Source organism: Saimiri boliviensis, chromosome 16 (genome assembly GCF_048565385.1).
Source record: "Saimiri boliviensis isolate mSaiBol1 chromosome 16, mSaiBol1.pri, whole genome shotgun sequence".
Classification (NCBI taxonomy): Eukaryota; Metazoa; Chordata; class Mammalia; order Primates; family Cebidae; genus Saimiri; species Saimiri boliviensis.
Window position 1 is genome coordinate 63,607,837 of NC_133464.1, and position 21,293 is coordinate 63,629,129.

General features: G+C 39.9%; 1 protein-coding gene across 1 annotated transcript in view; it reads right to left on the reverse strand.

Moving 5' to 3' along the window:
- Positions 1 to 21,293, reverse strand: part of LRRC63 (leucine rich repeat containing 63) — a 58,768-nt gene that overhangs the window by 32,324 nt on the left and 5,151 nt on the right. Inside the window, exons 2-4 of the mRNA XM_010344908.2 lie at positions 11,262 to 11,936; positions 10,718 to 10,786; positions 4,300 to 4,448 (exon numbers count right to left, since the gene is read on the reverse strand). Of these exons, the coding sequence (XP_010343210.2) occupies positions 4,300 to 4,448; positions 10,718 to 10,786; positions 11,262 to 11,936 (893 nt within the window). The remainder of the gene's footprint in view (positions 1 to 4,299; positions 4,449 to 10,717; positions 10,787 to 11,261; positions 11,937 to 21,293) is intronic.

Here is a 21,293-nt window from a genome sequence, read left to right on the forward strand (position 1 = left end):
ACTGTGTTGAATAGGAGTGGTGAGAAAGGGCATTCTTGTCTTGTGCCAGTTTTCAAAGGAAATGCTTCCAATTTTTGCCCATCAGTATGATACTGGCTGTGGGTTTGTCATAAATAGCCCTAATTATTTTGAGATATGATCCATTGATACCTAGTTTATTGAGAGTTTTTTAGCATAAAGAGCCATTGAATTTTGTCGAAGGCCTTCTCTGCATCTATTCAGTTTCCCTGTAGTTGTGTAGTTTTGAGTGAGTTTCTTAATTCCAAGTTCTAATCTGATTGCACTGTGGTCTGAGAGACTGTTATGATTTCCATTCTTTTGCATTTGCAGAGGAATGTTTTACTTCCAATTACCTGGTCAATTTTAGAATAAGTGGGATGTGGTGCTGAGAACAATGTATATTCTGTGGTTTTGGGGTGGAGAGTTCTGTAGATGTCTTTTAGGTCTGCTTGGTCCAGATCTGAGTTCAAGTCCTGGATATCCTTGTTAATTTTCTGTCTCATTGATCTGTCTAGTATTAATAGTAGGGTGTTAAAGTCTCCCACTATTATTGTGTGGGAGTCTAAGTCTCTTTGCAGGTCATTAAGAACTTGCTTTATGTATCTGGGTGCTCCTGTATTGGGTGCATATATATTTAGGATAGTTAGCTCTTCTTGTTGCATTAATCCCTTTATCATTATGTAATGCCCTTCTTTGTCTCTTTTGATCTTTGTTGGTTTTAAGTCTGTTTTATCTGAGATAGGATTGCAACCCCTGCTTTTTTTTGCTCTCCATTTGCTTAGCAAATCTTCCTTCATCCCTTTATTTTAAGCCTATGTGTGTTTTTCCCTGTGAGATGAATTTCCTGAATGCAGCACACTGATGGGTCTTGACTTCTTACCCAATTTTCCAGTCTGTGTCTTTTGATTGGGGCATTTAGCCCATTTACATTTAAGGCTAATATTGTGATGTGTGAATTTGATCCTGCCATTTTGATGCTAGCTGGTTGTTTTGCCCATTAGTTGATGCAGTTTGTTCAGTGTTGATGGTCTTTATAGTTTGGTATGTTTTTGCAGTGGCTCGTACTGGTTGTTCCTTTCCATGTTTAGTGCTTCCTTCAGGAGCTCTTGTAAGGCAGGCTGGGTAGTGACAAAATCTCTCAGCAGCTGCTTGTCTGTAAAGGATTTTATTTTTCCTTCGCTATGAAGCTTAGTTTGGCTGGAAATAAGATGTTGAACCTTGACCCCCACTCTCTCTGGCTTATAGGGTTTCTGCCAAGAGATCCACTGTGAGTCTGATGGGCTTGCCTTTGTGGATAACCCTCTGGCTACCCTTAGCATTTTTTTCTTCATTTCAACCCTGGTGAATCTGACAATTATGTGCCTTGGGGTTGCTCTTCTCAAGGAATACCTTTGTGATGTTCTCTGTATTTCCTGTATTTGAAGTCGGCCTGCCTTGCTAAGTTGAGGGAATTCTCCTGGATAATATCCTGAAGAGTGTTTTTCAACTTTGTTTTATTCTCCCTGTCACATTCAGGTACACCAATCAAACATATATTTGGTCTTTTCATATAATCCCATATTTCTTGGAGGCTTTGCTCATTTCTTTTAATTTTTTTTCTCTAATCTTGCCTTCTTACATTATTTCATTGAGCTGATCTTCAATCTCTGATATCCTTTCTTCCACTTGATCGATTCAGCTACTGAAACTTGTATATGCTTCTCGAAGTTCTCATGCTGTGTTTTTCAGCTCCATCAAGTCGTTTATGTTCTTCTCTACACTGGTTATTCTAGTTAGCATTTCATCTAACCTTTCTTCAAGGTTCTCAGTTTCCTTACATTGGGTTAGAACATGCTCCATTAGCTCAGAGAAGTTTTTTATTACCCACCTTCTGAGGCTTGTTTCTGTCAATTCATCAAATTCATTCTCTATCCAGTTTTGTTCCCTTGGTGGTGAGGAGTTGTGATCCCTTGGAGGAGAAGAGGCATTCTGGTTTTTGGCAATCTCAGGCTTTTTTTTAGCTGGTTTCTTCCCATCTTTGTAGATTTATCTACCTTTGGTCTTTAAAGTTGGTGACTTTTGGATGGGGTCTCTGAGTGGACTTCCTTTCTGTTGATGTTGAAGCCATTTCTTTCTGTTTGTTAGTTTTCCTTCTAACAGTCAGGCCCCTCTGCTGCAGGTCTGCTGCAGTTTGCGGAGGTCCACTCCAGATCCTGCTTGCCTGGGAATCACCCATAGGGGCTGCAGAACAGCAAAGATTGCTGCCTCTTCCTTCCTCTGGTAGCTTCATCCCAAAGGGTACCTGCCAGATGTCAGCCATAGCTCTCCTCTATGACATGTCTCCCAGATGGGATACACAGGGGGTCAGGGAGCCACTTGAGGAGGCAAGTCCCTTAACAGAGCTCAAGCACTGTGCTGGGAGATCCGTTGCTCCCTTCAGGGCTGCCAGGCAGGGATGTTTAAGTATGCTGAAGTGGAACCCACAACTGCCCATTTCCCAGGTGCTCTGTCCCAGGAGGGTGGAGGCTTTTTAAGTCCCTGACAGGCTGCTGTCTTTTTTTTTCAGAGATGCCCTGCCCAGCAAGAAGGGAATCTACTTCACGATCTGCCTGCAGAGGCCTTGATGAGCTGCCGTGCTGGGCTCCACCCAGTTGCTATATAAACTTCCTAGTGGTGGTGGCTTTGTTTACACAGGCAATGTTGAAACCATCTAGCCTCGGCAATGGCGGATGCCCCTCCCGCACCAAGCTGAATATCCCAGGTTGAGCTCAGACTGCTGCTATACTGGCTGTGAGAATATCAAGCCAGCAGATCTTAGCTTGCAGGTCTTCTTGGGGGTGGAACCTGCCAAGTCAGCTCACTTGGCTCCCTGGCTTCAGCCCCATTTCTCAGGGGATTTAGTGATTCTCACTGTTGTTCCAGGTGCCACTTGACTAAAACGGCCGCCTTAGTTTTGTGCTAGAAACCTGGGGCTCTGGCATTGTAGTTGTGGGAGGGAATCTCCTGGTCTCTGGGCTGTGTAGATTGCGGGGGAAATGCAGTATCTGAGCTGGAGTGCCGGAATATCCAGAAAAGTCTCTAATGGCTTCACTTGGCTGGGAGAGATAGTTCTCTGGCCCCTTGTGCCTCCCCGGTGAGGTGATGCCCCACCCTGCCTCGGCTTGCCCACCTTGGGCTGTTCCACTATCTAACCAGTCCTAATGAGATGAACCTGGTACCTCAGTTGGAAATGTGAAGATCACTCGTCTTCTGGTGCGCTCTTGCTGGGAACTGTAGACCTGAGCTGTTTCTATTCGGAAATTTTGGCAGAAGTCCACATGCACTTTTTTTGAAGGCTATATTCTTTGTCACGTATTTTCTTTAAAGTCTCTGCTCCTTTAGCTTGTGTTCAGTTGTTGTTTTGACAGAGATTGCTTTATACAATAGAACATGGAGAGAGGAGGAGAGAGAGAATTCCATCTTTTCAGATGGACTCTGTGCTAAGAAACTCCTTCAATGCTTAGCCAGGCCATTTACAACTGCCTTAGCTTTTACTTCCTGCTTGCACTGCATTTAGAGGTCAGCCAGATGTAAAAGCTGAGGACCTTCTCAGGTCTTTTCTAAGAATGTGTCTGGCCCCAGCCATGCATCTGGCTTTCCCAATTTCCCAGTATATATGAGTATTATTTTAATGCCCTAATTTTTCAGATGAACTCTCTGTAGCTTTTCCTATTTTCACAACTTTTCTATGAGTTAGAATTTATTTCAAAATAAAATTTAAAATAAAAAAGCATAGATTTTGAGGCCAAAAAGTTCTGGGTTCAAACCCAAGCTCTACAACTTGCTTACTGTGTGATCGTATACAAGTTACTTTCATTAAGCCTCATTGTTCTTATCTGCAGGATGAAGATTATAATACCTACTTTACATAATTGTGTTTTAGGAGTAATGTGTAATTGGCACATAGTGGTTACTTAACAAATGATAACTAATATTGTTATTCATGATACTGAGCTTGTGTGTAGTGAAAAGCCATCCTAGTACTAGATTTGTCACAGAGCCAAAGATTGCTAATAACTTAAAAATACAATAAATCTGAATTCAAATTTTCTTATCATGCTAAGTAATAAAAAAGCACTGTGATTGACTTGGACCTCAGAATCTTTTCAAACTGAAGGCAAACTAGGAATATAGGTTTAGAGATGCAATTTGAATGTTTTCCTGAGAAATCTCTATTGTAATAAGAAAGTTCCCCTCAATATCATGGAAACTAATTTATATTGGGAAATCTAAAGCAAAACAATTGATAATACTGGAGGACACTGAAAAGATCTAGCATACCTTAAGATTAAGTGCATTTCTTCCATATACTTGACAGTTTACTATGGCCAGGTTGGTCATGGCTGTTATTGTTTCATACCGTGTTGCTGCAACAGTCTTAAAACCTTCACCACGTACAATATGTACCTCTGATTCTATTTTTTTAGCACCTAAATAAACAAAACAAAGCATAAAATTTAAATATGTTATCACTTAGAATGATAATCAAGAGGTATTTATCTTATGGTAATATTGAGTTACCCTAAAAGCTTAGGTGCACACATCCTCTGGCAGTGATTCCCAATAGCCTTCATCTACCCAAACTCAGTTAGTTGTTTGCCAAATTGGGTGTTGTGTTATTTTGTAATTTTAGATGTACCATTATCTTCCCCAAAGAAAATCATATGTTCATAGATTTCTACCTAGATAATTTAGATTCCATCAATATCTGTCTTTTTATACTATGTGTAAAAATGTTTTAAAATTTACTATGAATTACATAAAGAACTTCTGGCTCACAAAATTAATAAGTGACATCATGTAAGAATTATCTCAGCAAGACATCAACCTCACTTTTTCCTTAATATCACTTTGATGTATAATTCGAATGCCCTCTGTAATTAAACTCTTCCTTTAGTTTGTAGCTCCCCCATAGGAAATAAACAAACAAACATCTCAGGAGTAAGCCAAACAAAGACCATCTAAATTTAAATTTACTTTATTATGACCCTATGGGTTTCACCTTCCATCAAAAATGTCCACTGGAAGTATACACCAAAGTGTAGCAGGAAAGTATTTCAAAATTTTATGTAATATATTTTATTCCCAGTTATTATTGCTGCATTGCTTGCAGAAACATATTTTATAATGTCAGTAATTCTTATGCTACTGCTTCAATGAGAGAAAATAATGCATCCTAGAACAAACAAAACAAAAATTTTTTAAATTTCTAAAATAGAATCTCTGTGCCCATTTCAGATCAAGAGATGTAAAAGCTGACCACAGAATAAAGAAAGATATATAATGTAATACGGAGATTCCTTGGCTTGGGAGAAAGAATACAGCAAGAAGGAAAAGAAAGTGGGTTAAGACGTAAGTCTGTGGCCTGTTCCCTGCTCTAGGCCCAAGCAGTTGGTTGTTGAGTAGAAATGAGGAAGATGGAGGTGAAGAGGAGGTGATCTCTCAAGAATCTGAGAATCCTTGAATTTTCTAAGGAGGAAACCACCAGAGAAGAAACTCAATAAAGCAAAAATGGCAGCATGACATGGAAGAGACCCAGAAGTTAATTTACATCATAGGCAATGATACAAAAGTTCTGGGAGGAATGAAGGCTGTTGTTGGAGTGTTCTGCTATGTATAACCTCTTACTAAATGCAGCTATTTGAATTATTAATTTGTTATATTATTTTTATTGTACTAGAATTTTACTTGACTCATTTTTAAAAACAAAAATACCAGTTCTGTGGTGAAATTCTCCAATGATCTGTTTATTTTCTTGGACATAGTAATTATAGTCATTTTTAAATCCATTTGAAACTCTAATATCTGAATCAAATATAGGACTATTTCTATTGCCTTTCTTTCTACTGGTTTTCAGATATTTTGTTTTTTTTTTAGAATGCTTTGTAATTTTTAAATTTAATGCTGGACTCTGAGTATGAACTATTTTAACAAGTCTGGATAATGCACTCTCTCTTGCTCTCTCTCTCTCAACATGTGTTAGGTTTTCCTTGATTAGGCAGAAAATACCATTATCAAATATTGATTTGAGCTTTGTTAGGGCTTGGATATTTTGATTTTGTCCCCTTTCTTAGAACATGCTTTTTATTCCTAAGGCATGGAATTTCAACTGAAATTCCAATGTGTTTACAAAGGCCCCAACACTTTGTCAGAGCTTGAACTCTACTATCCACCTCTTGTGCAACCACAAAACTCTATGATCAATTTCTTATCTTCTCAGCTGATGTTTTCTGCTGTGTTTCTTGGAGTCTTGTTCTATACATGCATGGCTTAGAAATCAGCTAGCACCCTTGAGGGAGTCTGTATGCAGATTTCTTTTCAGGAGATTGTGATATAGTTTGGATGTTGTCTTCTTTAAATCTCATGTTGAAATGTAATCCCCAATGTGGGTCCTGGAGGGAGGTGTTTGGGTCATGCAGGCAGATCTCTTATGGCTTGGTGCTGTCCTTCTGATAGTGAATGGAATTCTCATTAGATGTTGTTTAAAAGTACATGGCAGGCTGGATGCAGTGGCTCACATCTGTAATCCCAGCACTTTTGGGAGGCCAAGAAGGGTGGATCACTTGATGTCAGGAGTTCAAGACCAACCTGGTCAACATGGTGAAACCCTGTCTCTATGAAAAATACAAAAATTAGCTGGGCGTGGTGGTGCATGCCTGCAATCCAAGTTACTCAGGAGGCGGAGGCAGGAAAATCACTTGAACCTGGGAGGCTGAGATTGCAGTGAGCTGACATTGTGCCACTGCTCTCCAGCCTGGGCAACGGAGCAAGACTCCATCTCAAAAAAAAAAAAAAAAAAAAAAAAAAAAAAAATGTGTGGCACCTCTCCTTCAATCTTTCTCTTGCTTCTGCTTTTGCAACATGATATACCTGCTTTTGTTTCGTTTCATCTTCTGCCATGAATAAAAACTCACTGAGGCCTCCCCAAAAGCCAAGTGCATGCCACGACTATGCTTGTATAGCCTTCAGAACTGTAAACAAATTAGACCTCTTTTCTCTATAAATTACTCAGTCTTGAGGTGTTTTTTTTTTGTAGCAATGCAAGATCAAACCAACACATAAAATTAATACTGAAAAGGGGGCATTGCTATAAAGATACATGAAAATGTGGAAGCCATTTTGGAACTAGATAACAGGCAGAGGCTGGAAGAGTTTCTAGGGCTCAGAAGAAGACAGGATGATGAGGGAAAGTTTGGAACTTCTCAGAGACTGGGTAAACAGCATGACCAAAATGCTGATACTTATATTGACAGTAAAGTCCAGGCTGCCAAGGTCTCAGATTGAAATGAGGAACTTATTTGAAACTGAAGCAAAAGTCATCCATGTTATGCCTTAGCAAACAGCTTGGCTAAATTCTATTCATCCCTAATGATCTGTGGAAGTCTGAACATCAAAGTGATGACTTACGGTAACTGATAGAAGAAATTTCTAGGCAGCAAAGCATTCAAGATTTAGCCTGGCTGCTTCTAACAGCCTATGCTCATCTGTGGGAGCAAAGTAATGGCAAAGTTTAAATTTATATTCAAAAGGGAAGCAGACTGTAAAAGTCTGGAAAATTTGCAGTCTGGCCATGTAGCAGGTAAAGAAAAAGCTTTGGGAGAGAAATTCAAGCAGGCTATAGAGTAACCACTTGCTAGAGACATCTGCATAACTAAAAAGGATCCAAGTACGAATAGTCAAGAAAATGGGAAGAAGGCCTCAAAGACATTTCAGAGACCTTTGTGGCAGCCGCTCCCATCACAGGCCCAGAGGACCAAGAGGAGTGAATAGTTTCAGGGGCCAGGGCCAGGGCACTATTGCCCCGTGCCACCTGAGGGGGCTGCTCCTTGCATCCTGACCATTCTGACTCCAGCCTCAGCTCAAAGCACTCTAGATACTGCTTAGGCCGCTGCTTTGGAGTCTGCAATATGTAAGCCTTGGTGACTTCCACATGGTGTTAAGCCTCAAAACCTGCAGAATGCAAGAGTGAAGGAGGTTTGACAGCCTGCACCTACATTTCAGAGAAATGTATGAGAAAACCTAGGTGCTCAGGTAGAAACCTGTCACAGTGGTGGAGCCTTCACCAAGAACCTCTATCAGGGCAGTACAGAGAAGAAATGTGGGGTTGGATCCCCCACACAAATGGAGCTGTGGGAAGTGGGCTGCCACCCTTCAGACCCCAGGACGGTAGCACCCCATGCAGCTTAAATCCTGAGGCTGGAAAAGCCACAGGTACTCAACTCCAACCCATGAGAGCAGCCACAGGAGCTGTATCCGCAAAGCCACATTGGTGGAGCTGGAAAAGGCCTTGGGAGCCCACCCCTTGCATCAGTGTGCCCTGGATGTGGGCCATCCAATCAAAGATTATTTTAGAGCTTTAAGATATAATATCTACTCATCTGGGTTTCAGACCTGCATAGGGTCTGTAGCCCCTCTCTTTTGGCCAATTTCTCCCTTTTGGAATGGGAATGTTTACTCAATGCTGGTACCCACCCCCATTGTATCCTGGCAGTAAATAATTTGTTTTAATTTTACAGGTGTCTAGGTGGAAGGGTGTAATGGTTAATGTTAACTGTCAACTTGATTGAAGGATACAAAGTATTGTTTCTGGGTGTATCTGGGTGTTTCTGAGTGTTGCCAGAAGAGATTAACATTTGCATCAGTGGAGTAGTAAAGGAAGACCGACCCTCAGGAAGACCTACCCACAGTGTGGGTAGGCACCATCCAATCAGCTGCCAGCACAGGCAGCTGAAAAAGCAGGCGGAAGGTAGAAGAAGCTGACTTGCTGAGTCTTTTGGCCTTCATCTTTCTCCTGTGCTCGATGCTTCCTGCCCTAGAGCATCAGACTCCAAGTTCTTTGGCATTTAGGCTCTTGGACTTGCACCAGTGGTTTGCCAGGGGCTGTTGGGCCTTTAGCTATAGACTGAAGGCTGCACTGTCAGCTTCCCTACTTTTGAGGTTTTAGGATTCAGACTGAGTCACTATTGGTTTCCTTACTCCTCAACTAGCAGACGGTCTATCGTTGGACTTTACCTTGTGATCATGTGAGTCAATTCTCCTTAATAAACTCCCTTTCATATATACACATAACATATTAGTTCTATCCCTCTAGAGAACTCTAATACAAAGGGACATGACTTGTCTCACGTGAGACTTTGTACTTTTCAATGATGCTGAAATGATGTAAGACTTTTGGGGAACTACTGGCAGGGGATGACTGTATTTTGCAACATGAAAAGAACATGACATTTGAGGGGCCAGAGGTGGAGTAATATAGTTTGGATGTTGTCCCCTCTAAATCTCATGTTGAAATGTAACTCCCAATGTTGGACATCAGCCTGGTGGGAGGTGTCTAGGTCATGGGAGTGGATCCCTTATGGCTTCATACTGCCCTCAAGATAGCAAGTTCTTGTAAGATCTGGCTGTTTTAAAGTGTGTGGCACCCCCTACCCCATACCACTCTCTTGTTCCTGCTATCATCATGTGATATGCAAGCTCTGACTCTGCTATCTACCATGAGTAAAAGCTCCCTGAGCCCTTCACCAGAAGCAGATACCATCACCACACTTCTTATATGGTCAGCAAAACTATAAGCCAATTAAATCTCTTTTCTCTATAAATTATCCAGTCTCAGGTATTTCTTTATAGCAATGCCAGAATGGCTTAATGCAGTCTCATTATGTTACCCAGGTGGGCCCTAAACTCCTGGGCTAAAGTGATATTCCACCTCAGGCTCTCAAGAGCTGGGACTACAGCTGCACACCACTGTGCCCAGCTTGTATGCAGATTTTTTGCTTCATCTTTCAATTCTTTCCTCGCCAAGACTTTCTCCCTCAAGTCCCAAGTCTATTGGCTGCTCTGAAGTCTGACTGCTATCTCCTCAATCCACTAAAAGCACCACTTGTGATCCATACTCCCATACCACAAATACCCTTTGGCAAAAGCCCAGGTAAAGGTAGAGCTTCCCTTCTTGCAGGAATTGTAGGCATTCAAGTCATATCCACATTGGTTACTGTCCAGTTCCACTCAAGTCATATCCACATTGGTTACTGTCCAGTTCCTTCAATAGTACCTTATATATTTTTGGCAGCTTTTAATAGTCAATTTTGGTAAGGTTAGTCCAATACACACTACTGAATCATGGAAAAAAACCCAGAAGTCACCAAGTTATTTAAAAATGTGTCCAATAATCCTAACACCAAATTATCCTGTAGATATATTTCTAGCACTTATTGTTTCTGCTAGTTTTCATTCATTTTGTCTTTCTCTTTGTGTGCCTGGTAATTGTAAATTATTTACCACCCACTATATTTGAGAGATTGTTTGTAGACATTTTGTAACATCTAGGATGGTGTAAGCTTTCTTCAAAGATGTATTTCATTTTCATTATTTGTTTCTTCCAAGTAAGTAAGGTCAAAGCACTTGAAACAGTGTCTGGCACATGGCAAATAGTTAATTCATATTTTTGTATGCCTGTTTGTCCCACCCAGAATAATAGTACATCAGCTTTTAGATTCTGAATATCAAAATGTTTGGTTCATAGTCAATACATTAAAAATAGCTGCTCCATAAATGACTTACGGAGCTGAAAATGAGGTAAGCCATATGTGTGTTATGCATGTGTGAAGTGCACACATAAACATACAAAATCAATAATACTTTTATAAAGATATAATCTTGTATACAGTTTCTAAAAGAATTGTATAAATCTAGCAGTTACCTTCAGGTGGTCTTGGTGGGATCTGCTTTGAGGTACTTTCTACATTTTCATTTTCTGTTGCAAGAGTTTCTAGAAAAAAGGAAAAAAAATGGAGGACTTTGGATACTTGTAAAAATTCATTTGAGGGTTTTATGACTTCAGTATAATTGTTCATCATTTAATGGATTGCAATTTTCCATGAAAATGTATTCGTGAAGGCATCTATCAGTATTGGCATTCTACTTCTGGAGTTCATCTAGATCACCTTTTGAATGATTGTGTATTCTCACTGTTTCTTTATATTAGCTTTTCTGATCCTTTGAATTCCCTTACTGGTTCCCATCATCACCATCTGAATGGAGTGCCCAGCTTGGCCTTGGCAGATCTGCAAGGTCAGGATTTTGGTTATTGCCCTATGGCTCAAGTATTACATGTATAGATACAAGGTGATTCCATCTTCCCACCCTGAAAACCCAAAGAGGGAGGGATACCATTAGCTTGAATGCCTTCTCTCCCCTTTGCTCTACTTGACTCTCTAATCATACTATGTTCAGATTGTATTTACCTATCACAGACTGTCTTTGAGGTTTTCTTGGCAAAGTTGGTGTTGGCAAGGAAATAAAACCTGGAAATTCAGTAACTCTTAGTGCCAATGTAGTAGTTGGTTTAAACTGTTCAGACTGTCCTTCTGGCTTTGTAGATACAGTCCGAGGTGGAGGGCTTGGCACTGTTGCTCTTACATTTCTCGAGGTGTGCCGATAAGTATAGCCTGGACTCTTTGGTAAAGGTTGATACTTAGGGTGCACTTTCTCAGGTTTGTGAGTGATAACTGGGCCAGGAATACTTTTAGGTTTGGAGAACTCTGAAGAAAGAACTAAAATGTTTTCTAGCCTTTTCTCAGTATAAACGTCTTTCACAGTTTTCAACTTTCTTGAACTTTCCATTTTGTTTGTTTTTTTCCCAAAAACTCGAGTAGAAGCTGAAGGACAACTTGGAAAAAATATGGAACCAGTAGCAGTATCTGGAATCTTCCAGCAGACATGCTTAGTAGATTTTTGGGGTGATAAAATTATAGTTACTCTTTCTTGTACAGAATGATCAAGAAAGATATTTTGGATGCTGATAGGTGTTTCTGATTCATTTCTTAAAACATCAGGAGAATGAGTTTTATCTGTTTTAATGGAAGTGGTTTCATCTTCAGTGAATGCTACATGTAGTGACTCAGTTTTACCAGTTTTGGCTAAACCAAAAGAAAAAAAGAAAAATTAAATTATATTTATCAGTATGTCCCAGACGAAATATCTTAGCATTCATAACTTTCTTTACTCACCCCTTCCTCATCTTCTAAAAATGTTTCTGTATACACTTGCTCAGCTATCAGGATGTATGTTGAGATGTCTGGTATAAAGTTTGAGTGAGGAACTGAAGGAGTGAAAATGCTAAACTGTATTAGATTTAAAAAGGATCAAGAATTATTCTTGGAAGAGTAGAATTGGTAGAGAGAAGCGGGGGGATACAAGGAGAGATTTTTGAGAGGTTATCACTAAAACTCTGGCAATAGGTATGAATAAAATATTTTTGATGAAGTTTTGCTATTTATCATACATTGTTTGAAATGTATACATCCCTCATTTGAAATTTCCTTGACCAAAGATTTACATTTCTTTTACATGCCAGACATCAGATCAATGTGTCTTTTGAACCTGATAACATTCTGATAGTGGCCACAGGTGCCATAAACTTATTTAGGTTATAACAATAAGTATTCTTTTCTATCTTACATTCAGAAAATGCACTGAACCTGCATTCTTAGGCAAGAATCATAAATGCCTTTTCTTTCCTAGGCAACAGAATGTGAAATGACATTTTTCTGTTCTCTCAGCTGAATGTAATAAATGATGAGAATGTGTACATTCAAATGAGGAGATAATAGATTCATTAAGGCAAAATTTGCAAAGGGGTGGCCAAAAAAAGTGTTTCAACACTTCACCCTTCACCAACCTGTTGTCTATGTATGGGAAGGCTGGAGACTGATCTGAGTGCAGAGATAGTATTTTTTCTGAATAGAGCTACTGGAGTTCTATGCATTTCCCTGATTTTTCCCTCCCCATGGAGGGTGGAGGAGGGATGATGTCCCTTATCTCAAACCAAGGAAGAGGGACTTTTTATAGAGAATAGCAATATATACAAAAAGGAGAAAGTAACACCTCACTCTTCCCAATACTGCAAAATCTATTGGTTTACCCAGGGCTGTTTCCTGATCAGAGTAATATAAGAGAATCTCTTTAACTACCTGACTTGTATTTCCTGATATTTCCATGGGGTACAAGACTGATGCTGATCCTCACTTTAATTCTTAACTCTTTAACAACTTAACTCTTCCCCACACCTTGCCCCACTTATGGAGGAAACAAAAACTATAATATGAATTGAAAAACAGATTAGGGCCAGGCACAGTAGTTCATGCCTATAATCCCAGCACTTTGGGATGCCGAGGCAGGAGGATCGCTTGAGGCTAGGAGTTCAAGATCAGCCTGGGAAACATAGCAAGACTCCTATGTCTACCCCTCAAAGAGTTAGCCAAGTATGGCAGCATACTCCTATAGTCCCAGATACTCAGAAGGCTGAGGTAGGAGAGTACCATGAGCCCAGGAGATTGAGGCTAGAGTAAGCCATGACTGCACTACTGCATTCCAGCCTGGGTGATGGAACAAGACCCTATCTTAAAAAAAAAAAAAAAAAAAAGAAAGAAAGAAAAAAAAAGAAAGAAAGAAAGAAAGAAAAGAAAAAGAACTAATGAAAAGAATAGAGAGTAAAAGAATAGGGTGGAAGAACTGATCAGGACCTTCTTCTTTCCCTTGGCTTGTGTAATAATTGGCAGGACCAGGTTGAGCTGGGAGAAGGAACATAGCTTGATTGTATGCTAAATGGAAGTACTAATTTAGATGAAATAAGTTATTTAATATCTGACAATGAGAAGGAGTTAATTGACAAAACTGACTAGGAAAGCTTTTAGAGAGATACGTGTGCCACACGAGTTTGAAGGGCAGTAGTAAGAAAATAATGTTTGCTTCCCACTTAAACTAATCAAATCTAGCTGATTCAATAAAATAGTTACACCTATATCTTTAAGTTCATTTTCTCTCTATTAAAACAAACCCCATTAACACAGGGAACACTTCAATAGGCTCCAGAACTCCTTCCAACTACCACCATCTCACCATATTTATCATTTCCTTTAATGGCAAACTGGAGTAATTTATACTCATTAGTTTAATTTCCTCCCCCACCAACAGAACAGTCTCTGTACTTAGGCTCACACATAGAGAACGGGACAACTCGTCCTTGTCCACACACCCACTTCTGCTACTGCTGCTGAAGGCTAGGTCAGGTGACCCAGAGCTGCCTGTCTGAGACTCAACCCCACAGTGTGACATGGCCTGCATGCCTGGGATCTGGTGTGAAAGCAAGTCCTTCCTCCCTGCCACATGGCACTGTGGCACTGCTGCTGCAGAGAGCAGAAGAGCCTGAGAGCAGCATGTCTGGAGCTGTGGGTGGTGACCAGTAGCACAGATACCACCAATGCTAGCCCATACCATGCAGGACCCAGAGGATCATTCCACCCATCTCTACTGCCATGACCCATAGCACACTGGTTTCCCAGTGACATAAGAACCTGTTCAGTCACCTAGCCCACTGCTGCCACTACCAGCATCCATGCAAGCCACCTAAGGCCCAGGAACCGGCCTACCAGTAACCGCCAACACAGGTGCCAGCATACACCACTCTGGGGATCAAAGATAAGTAGACTCACCCTACTCTTGCTACCCTTGGGGCCTGAAGACTAGCCCACCTGGCTCCCCAGTCCCCAGCACAACTTCACCACAGCCTTCACTAATAATTACATCCTAATCCTCTAAGGAAATCACAGAGGAAATAGCACTAATGCTATTTACAGAAAAAAAGAAAAATACAGAGACTACACTACTACATGCACCCAGAATAAAAGCCAAAGTGCCCTACTCAACCAACACCACAGATATATCTTCAGAAAAGTCCTACCCTACGGCAGTAAATTCAAAAATAGGACGATGCAACTGTTACATCAGATACACAGATATCAACATAAAGACATAGAAGACATCGAAATACAAAGATATGTAAAACCTCCAAAGGAAAACAATAATTTTCCAGCAATAGATCTTAATCAAAAAGAAGTTGCTGAAATCCAAGATAAATAATTCAAAATTTCAATTTTAAAGAAGCTCAGTTAGATATGAGAGAATTCTGGAAAACAATACAAAGATTTCAGAAGGAGAATTCAGGATATAAATGAGAAATCTATCAAAGAGATAGACAGATATTTTTAAGAATCAATCAAATAGAAATTCTGGAGTTGAAGAATTAATTGAAGAAAATATAAAATATATTTGAAAGCTTCAGTAATAGACTAGATCGTGCAGAAGAAAGAATCTCAGAACTTGAAGACACATCTTTTGAAATAATCCAGTGAGACAAAAATAAAGAAAAAGAACCTAAAGAATTCACAAAGGCTTTGTGATACTTGGGATAACATAATGTAATCAAATATTCAAATTATTTGCATCCCAGGGGCAAAGAGACAAAGGAAGGACTATAAAACCTATATAATTAAATAATAGAAGAAAACTTCCAAGTCTAGCAAGAATGTCAGACATTCACATTCAGTTACCGGAGCTTCAGCAATCCATAGGCAAACACAATGCAAAAATATCTCCCCATGGCACATTACAGTGAGACTGCCTAAAGTCAAAGATAAAAAGCATATCCTTTTAAAAGCAAGAGAAAAGCATCTAGTCACCAATAAAGAAATCCCCATCAGACTAACAGTGGATTTCTTAGCAGAAACTTCACATGCTAGAACAGAATAAGGTGATATAATTAAAATGCTGAAATTAAAAAAAAAAAAAACTGTCAGCCAAGAAGAGTCTATCCAGCAACATCATCCTTCATAGATGGAAGAAAAATAAAGTCTTTCCCAGACAAGTAAATGCTAGGGGAAATTGTTATAACCAAGAGTGACTCTAAGAGAAATGCTCCATGGAACAGAATAGAGAACCCAGAAATAAAGACACATACTTACAGCCTGTCAGTTCTTTGACAATGCTGACAAGAACTGACACTGGGTAAAGGACACCTTCTTTAATAAATGGTGTTAGGAAAATTGGACAGCCATATGCAAAAGAATGAAACTGGATCCCTATCTCTTACCATATATAAAAATCAACTCAAAATTGATTATAGAATAGGGTTAAGTAAGACCCAAAACTATAAAAATATTACAAGAAAACCTAGGTAAAACTCTTCTGGACATGGGTCTAGGAAAATAATTTAAAACTAAGATCTTGTAGAGTGGGAGATAATATTTGCAAACTATCCATACAACAAAGGACTAACATGTAGAATAAAAGGACCTCAAACAATAGGGAGGAAAAAAAAATGACAGGCCAGTCTTGGTGGTTCACACCTGTAATCCGAGCACTTTGGGAGGCCAAGGCAGGTGGATCACAATGAGGTCAGGAGTTCGAGAGCAGCCTGACCAACATGGTGAAACCCTGTCTCTATTAAAAATATAAAAATTAGCTGGGAGTGGTGGCAATGCACCTGTAATCCTAGCTACACAGGAGGCTGAGGTAGGAGAATCACTTGAGCCTGTAGGCAGAGGTTGCAGTGAGCCAAGATCATACCACTATACCTCAGCCTGGGCAACAGAGTGAGTTTCAAAAAAAAAAAAAAATCCCCTTAGGCATGACATGAATAGACATTTCTCAAAAGAAGATATACAAATGGCCAACACTTATATTTAAAAATGATCAATATCACTAATCATTGGAGAAATGCAAATGCAAATTAAACCATAATGAGATATTATCTTACCCTAGTCAGAATGGCTGTTATTAAAAGACAAAAAATAATAGATGTTAGTGAGGATGCAGAGAATAAAACCCCTGAAGGTTTGTGTTCTCATCAGCTGTTTACTGTATGCCTGACAATCTTTCACACCCAGTACAATCTCAGTCTAGTCCTTCCATGTTGCTCTAAGGATAGGTTTTGGCACCCCCCAACCAATAAACTATATTGAAAATGTCCAAGGCCTGAGATGGGTTCTGTAATGACAGTCATGCGCCATCATTCACACCAATGTCTCTTTCTTTCTTCCAACAGACCCCCACTCTTTGGCAGCAATGGGTTGACCTCTGCTGATTCAGAACCAGGTCCTGAACTTGAAGACAAAATTTGAACTTTGATCCATATGGCACTTGAGAGACAGCAAAATATCACAGTTCCATATACTTATGAACTCCTCTTTTACCCAAACCCAATGTCATGAAAACAAAATGTGAAAATAAAAATGTAACAAGTTGTTTCCCCTAATTATCCCTGCCATCATCCTAGCCTTCACTGATTTAATTTCCCATTGGTTTTCTGATATTGCCATACCATGTTTTCACTGGATTATCAGAATCAGTAATCATTCAGATTTCTTAGTCTGGCATTTAAAAATCTAAGTGAGTTCGTGTCCTTTGTAGGGACATGGATGAACCTGGAAACCATCATTCTCAGCAAAGTGACACAAGAGCAGAAAATCAAACACCGCATGTTCTCACTCATAGGCGGGTGTTGAACAATGAGAACACATGGACACAGGGAGGGGAGCACTACACACTGGGGTCTGTTGGGGGGAAATGGGAGAGGGACGAGGGGTGGAGAGGTGGGAAGAGATAGCATGGGGAGAAATGACAGATACAGGTGAGGGGAAGGAAGGCAGCAAACCACACTGCCATGTGTGTACCTATGCAACAATCTTGCATGTTCTTCACATGTACCCCAAAACCTAAAATGCAATTAAAAAAAAGAAAATCTTCAGCTGAAAAAAAAAAAAATCTAAGTGAACCAGGATCTACTTTACTTCACCTTTTTGTGTGATGACTCGTTACTTTCCAATATGAATCCTTAGTTACTGTAATTATTTCTGACAACCAAAAAGGCCACATTGCTCATGTATGACTTCATTTCACATGTGTGGAACTTCACATGAAGTTCATCACACTGCGTGGAATACCTTCTCTTATCAACCAATTTAAATCATTTTTTCTTTCAAAGTCTACCTTAAACCCTAAGCAATCCATCCTTCTTTGATAATACAATCCATATTTATTGTTCTCATCAATTCATTCAATGAACATTTAATACCTACTATGTGCCAGCTGTACACAGAGTGCTGGGGGTACAATAATACAATATAAACCTTACTACCAACAAGTATCTCACAATTTAGTTTAGAAGCTAGGTAGGTAAACAGTTATAATAAGTGGTTCATAGGGGTAAGTATGGAACTATGGGAGAAAAGAAAGAACTCCAGTAACTCCAGCCAGGGGCTCAGGGACAGAATTCAGATCTCCCTAGGCCTGAGCCCCTAGGGGAAAGGGTGGCCAGTCTCTGCAGACCAGCAGACTTAGCCTCTCCTCCTGGTACTTCTGAGGAATCTGGGCAGCCCAGACAAATGCGTTTCGCCCAGCAAAGCACACCCTCTTCACCAAGGGACAAAGTTCTTCATTAAATGGGTCCTGCTCCCCATGCCACCCAACTGGGTGAGACCCTCCAACAGGGGTTGTCAGACACCCTATATAAGAGCAATCCTACTGGCATCACTTTTGTGCCCCTTGCAGCCAGAGGTCCCAGAAGAAGAAGCAGGCACCCATCTTTGCTGTTCTCCAGCCTCCTTGAGTGACATCTCCAGGCACAGTAGCGAATCAGATGAACAGGGTCTGAAGTAAACCCCCAGAAAACCGCAGGAGCCCTACAGAAGAGGGTCCTGACTATTGAAAATAAAACAAACAAGCAGAAAGCAACAACAACAGCATCAACAACAACGACAAAGGCCCCCACGAAAACCCCATCCAAGGGTCAGTAGCCTCAAAGACTGAAACTAGACAAATTCATGAAGATGAAGAAGAACCAACAAAAAGTGCTGAAAACCCGAAAGGCCAAAGTCCTCCTCACCTCCAAATGATCACAACGTCTCTCCATCAAGGGTACAGAACTGGATGGAGGATCAGATGGATGAATTGACAGAAGTAGGCTTCAGAAGATGGGTAACAGAAAACTACATTGAGCTAAAGGAGCATGTTCTAACACAATGCAAATAAGTTAGGAACCTTAATAAAAAGTTGTAGGAATTGCTGACTAGAGTAACCAGTTGAGAAAGGAGCATAAATGACTTGATGGAGCTAAAAAACACAGCAAGAGAACTTCATGAAGCACACAAAAGTATCAAAAGCTGAATGAACCACGTGGAAGAAAGGATGTCAGAGTTTGATCACCTTATTGAAATAAGACATGTAGACAAGAATAGAGAAAAAAGAATGAAAAGGAATGAACAAAGCCTCCAAGGAATATGGGACGTCATAAAAAGACTGAATCTTCAATTGACTGGAGTACCAGGAGATAGAGAGAATGGAAACAAGCTGGAAAACACACTTTAGGATATTATCCAGGAGAATTTCCCCAACCTAGAAAGATAGACCAACATGCAAATTCAGGAAATACAGAGAACAGCATTAAGATACTCCAAGACGATCAACCCCAAGACACATAATCATCAGATTCTCCAAGGTCGAAATGAAGGAAAAATTGTTAAGGGTAGCCAAAGAGAAAGGCTAGGTCACCTACAAAAGGAAGCCCCTCAGACTAACAGCAGACCTCTCCGCAGAAATTCTACAAAACAAAAAAGATTGGGGGAATGTCTTCAATATTCTTCAAGAAAGGAATTTTGAATCCAGAATTTCATGTTCAATCAAACTAAGCTTCATAAGCGAAGGAGAAATAAAATCCTTTCCAGACAAGCAAATGCTAAGGGATTTCATTATCACCGGGCCTGCCCTACAAGAGCTCCTGAAAGAAGCACTAAATATGGAGAGGAAAAATCAGTACCAGTTACTGAAAAACATACAGAAATATAATGACCAATGGCACTAGAAGAAACTGCATCAACTAGTGTACAAAATAACCAGACAGCATCATGATGACAAGGATCAAATTCACATATAACAATACTAACCTTCAGGAGACCCATCTTATGTGCAAAGACACACAGACTCAAAAAAGGTATGGAGGAAAATTTACCAAGCAAACGGAAAGCAAACAAACAAACAAACAAAAGTGGGGGTTGCAATCCTAGTCTCTGACAAAACAGACTTTAAATCAACAAAATTAAAAAAGACAAGGCTATTACATAATGGTAAAGGGAACAATTAAACAAGAGCTAACTATTCTACATATATATGCACCCAATACAGGAGCACCCAGATTCATAAAACAAGTTCTTAGAGACCTAGAAAGAGACTTAGACTCCCACACAACAATAGTGGGAGGCGTTAACACCCTGACTGTCAGTATTAGATCAACGAGACAGAAAAAATATTCAGGACTTGAACTCAGCTCTGGATCAAGTGGACCTAGTAGACATCTACAGAACTCTCTACCCCAAATCAACAGAATATACATTCTTCTCAGTGCCACATGGCACTTACTCTAAAATCAACCGCTTAATTGGAAGTAAAATGCTCCTCAGCAAATGCAAAAGAACTGAAATAATAACAAACAGTCTCTCAGACCACAGTGCAATCAAATTAGAACTCAGCATAAAGAAACTCACTCAAAACCACACGATTTCATGGCTATTGAACAAACTGCTCCTGAATGACTCCTAGGTAAATAATGACATTAAGGCAAAAGTCAAGAAATTATTTGAAACCAACGAGGACAAAGAGACAATGTACCAGAATCTCTGGGACACAGCTACAGCAATGTTAAGAGGGAAATTTATAGCAATAAATGCCCGCATCAGAAAGCTAGAAAGATCTCTAATCAACACCCTAACATCACAATTAAAAGAGCTAGAGAGGGCCGGTGGCGCATGCCTGTAATCCCAGCTATTCAGGAGGCTGAGGCAGGAGAATTGCCTGAACCCAGGAGGCAGAGGTTGCGGTGAGCCAAGATCATGCCATTGCACTCCAGCCTGGGTAACAAGAGCGAAACTCCCATCTCAAAAAAAAAAAAAAAAAAAAATAGCTAGAGAGGCAAGAGCAAACTAATCCAAAAGCTAGCAGAAGACAACTAGGATCAGGGAAGAATTGAAGGAGACAGACATACAAAAAACCCTCCAAAAAAAAAAAAAATCAACAAATCCAGGAGCTGGTTTTTTGAAAAAATTAACAAAATAGATAGATCACTAGCTAGATTAATAAAGAAGAGAGAAGAATTAAATAGACACAATAAAAAAATTATAAAGGGGATATCACCACTGACCCCACAGAAATACAAACTACCATCAGAAAATACTCTAAACACCTCTATGCAAATAAACTAGAATATCTAGAAGAAATGGATAAATTCCTGGATGCATACATCTACCAAGACTAAACCAGGAAGAAGTCAAACCCCTGAATAACAAGTTCTGAAACTGAGGTAATAATTTAAAAAAAGCCCAGGACCAGATGGATTCACAGCTGCAGAAATATAAAGAGGGGCTGGTACCATTCCTTCTGAAACTATT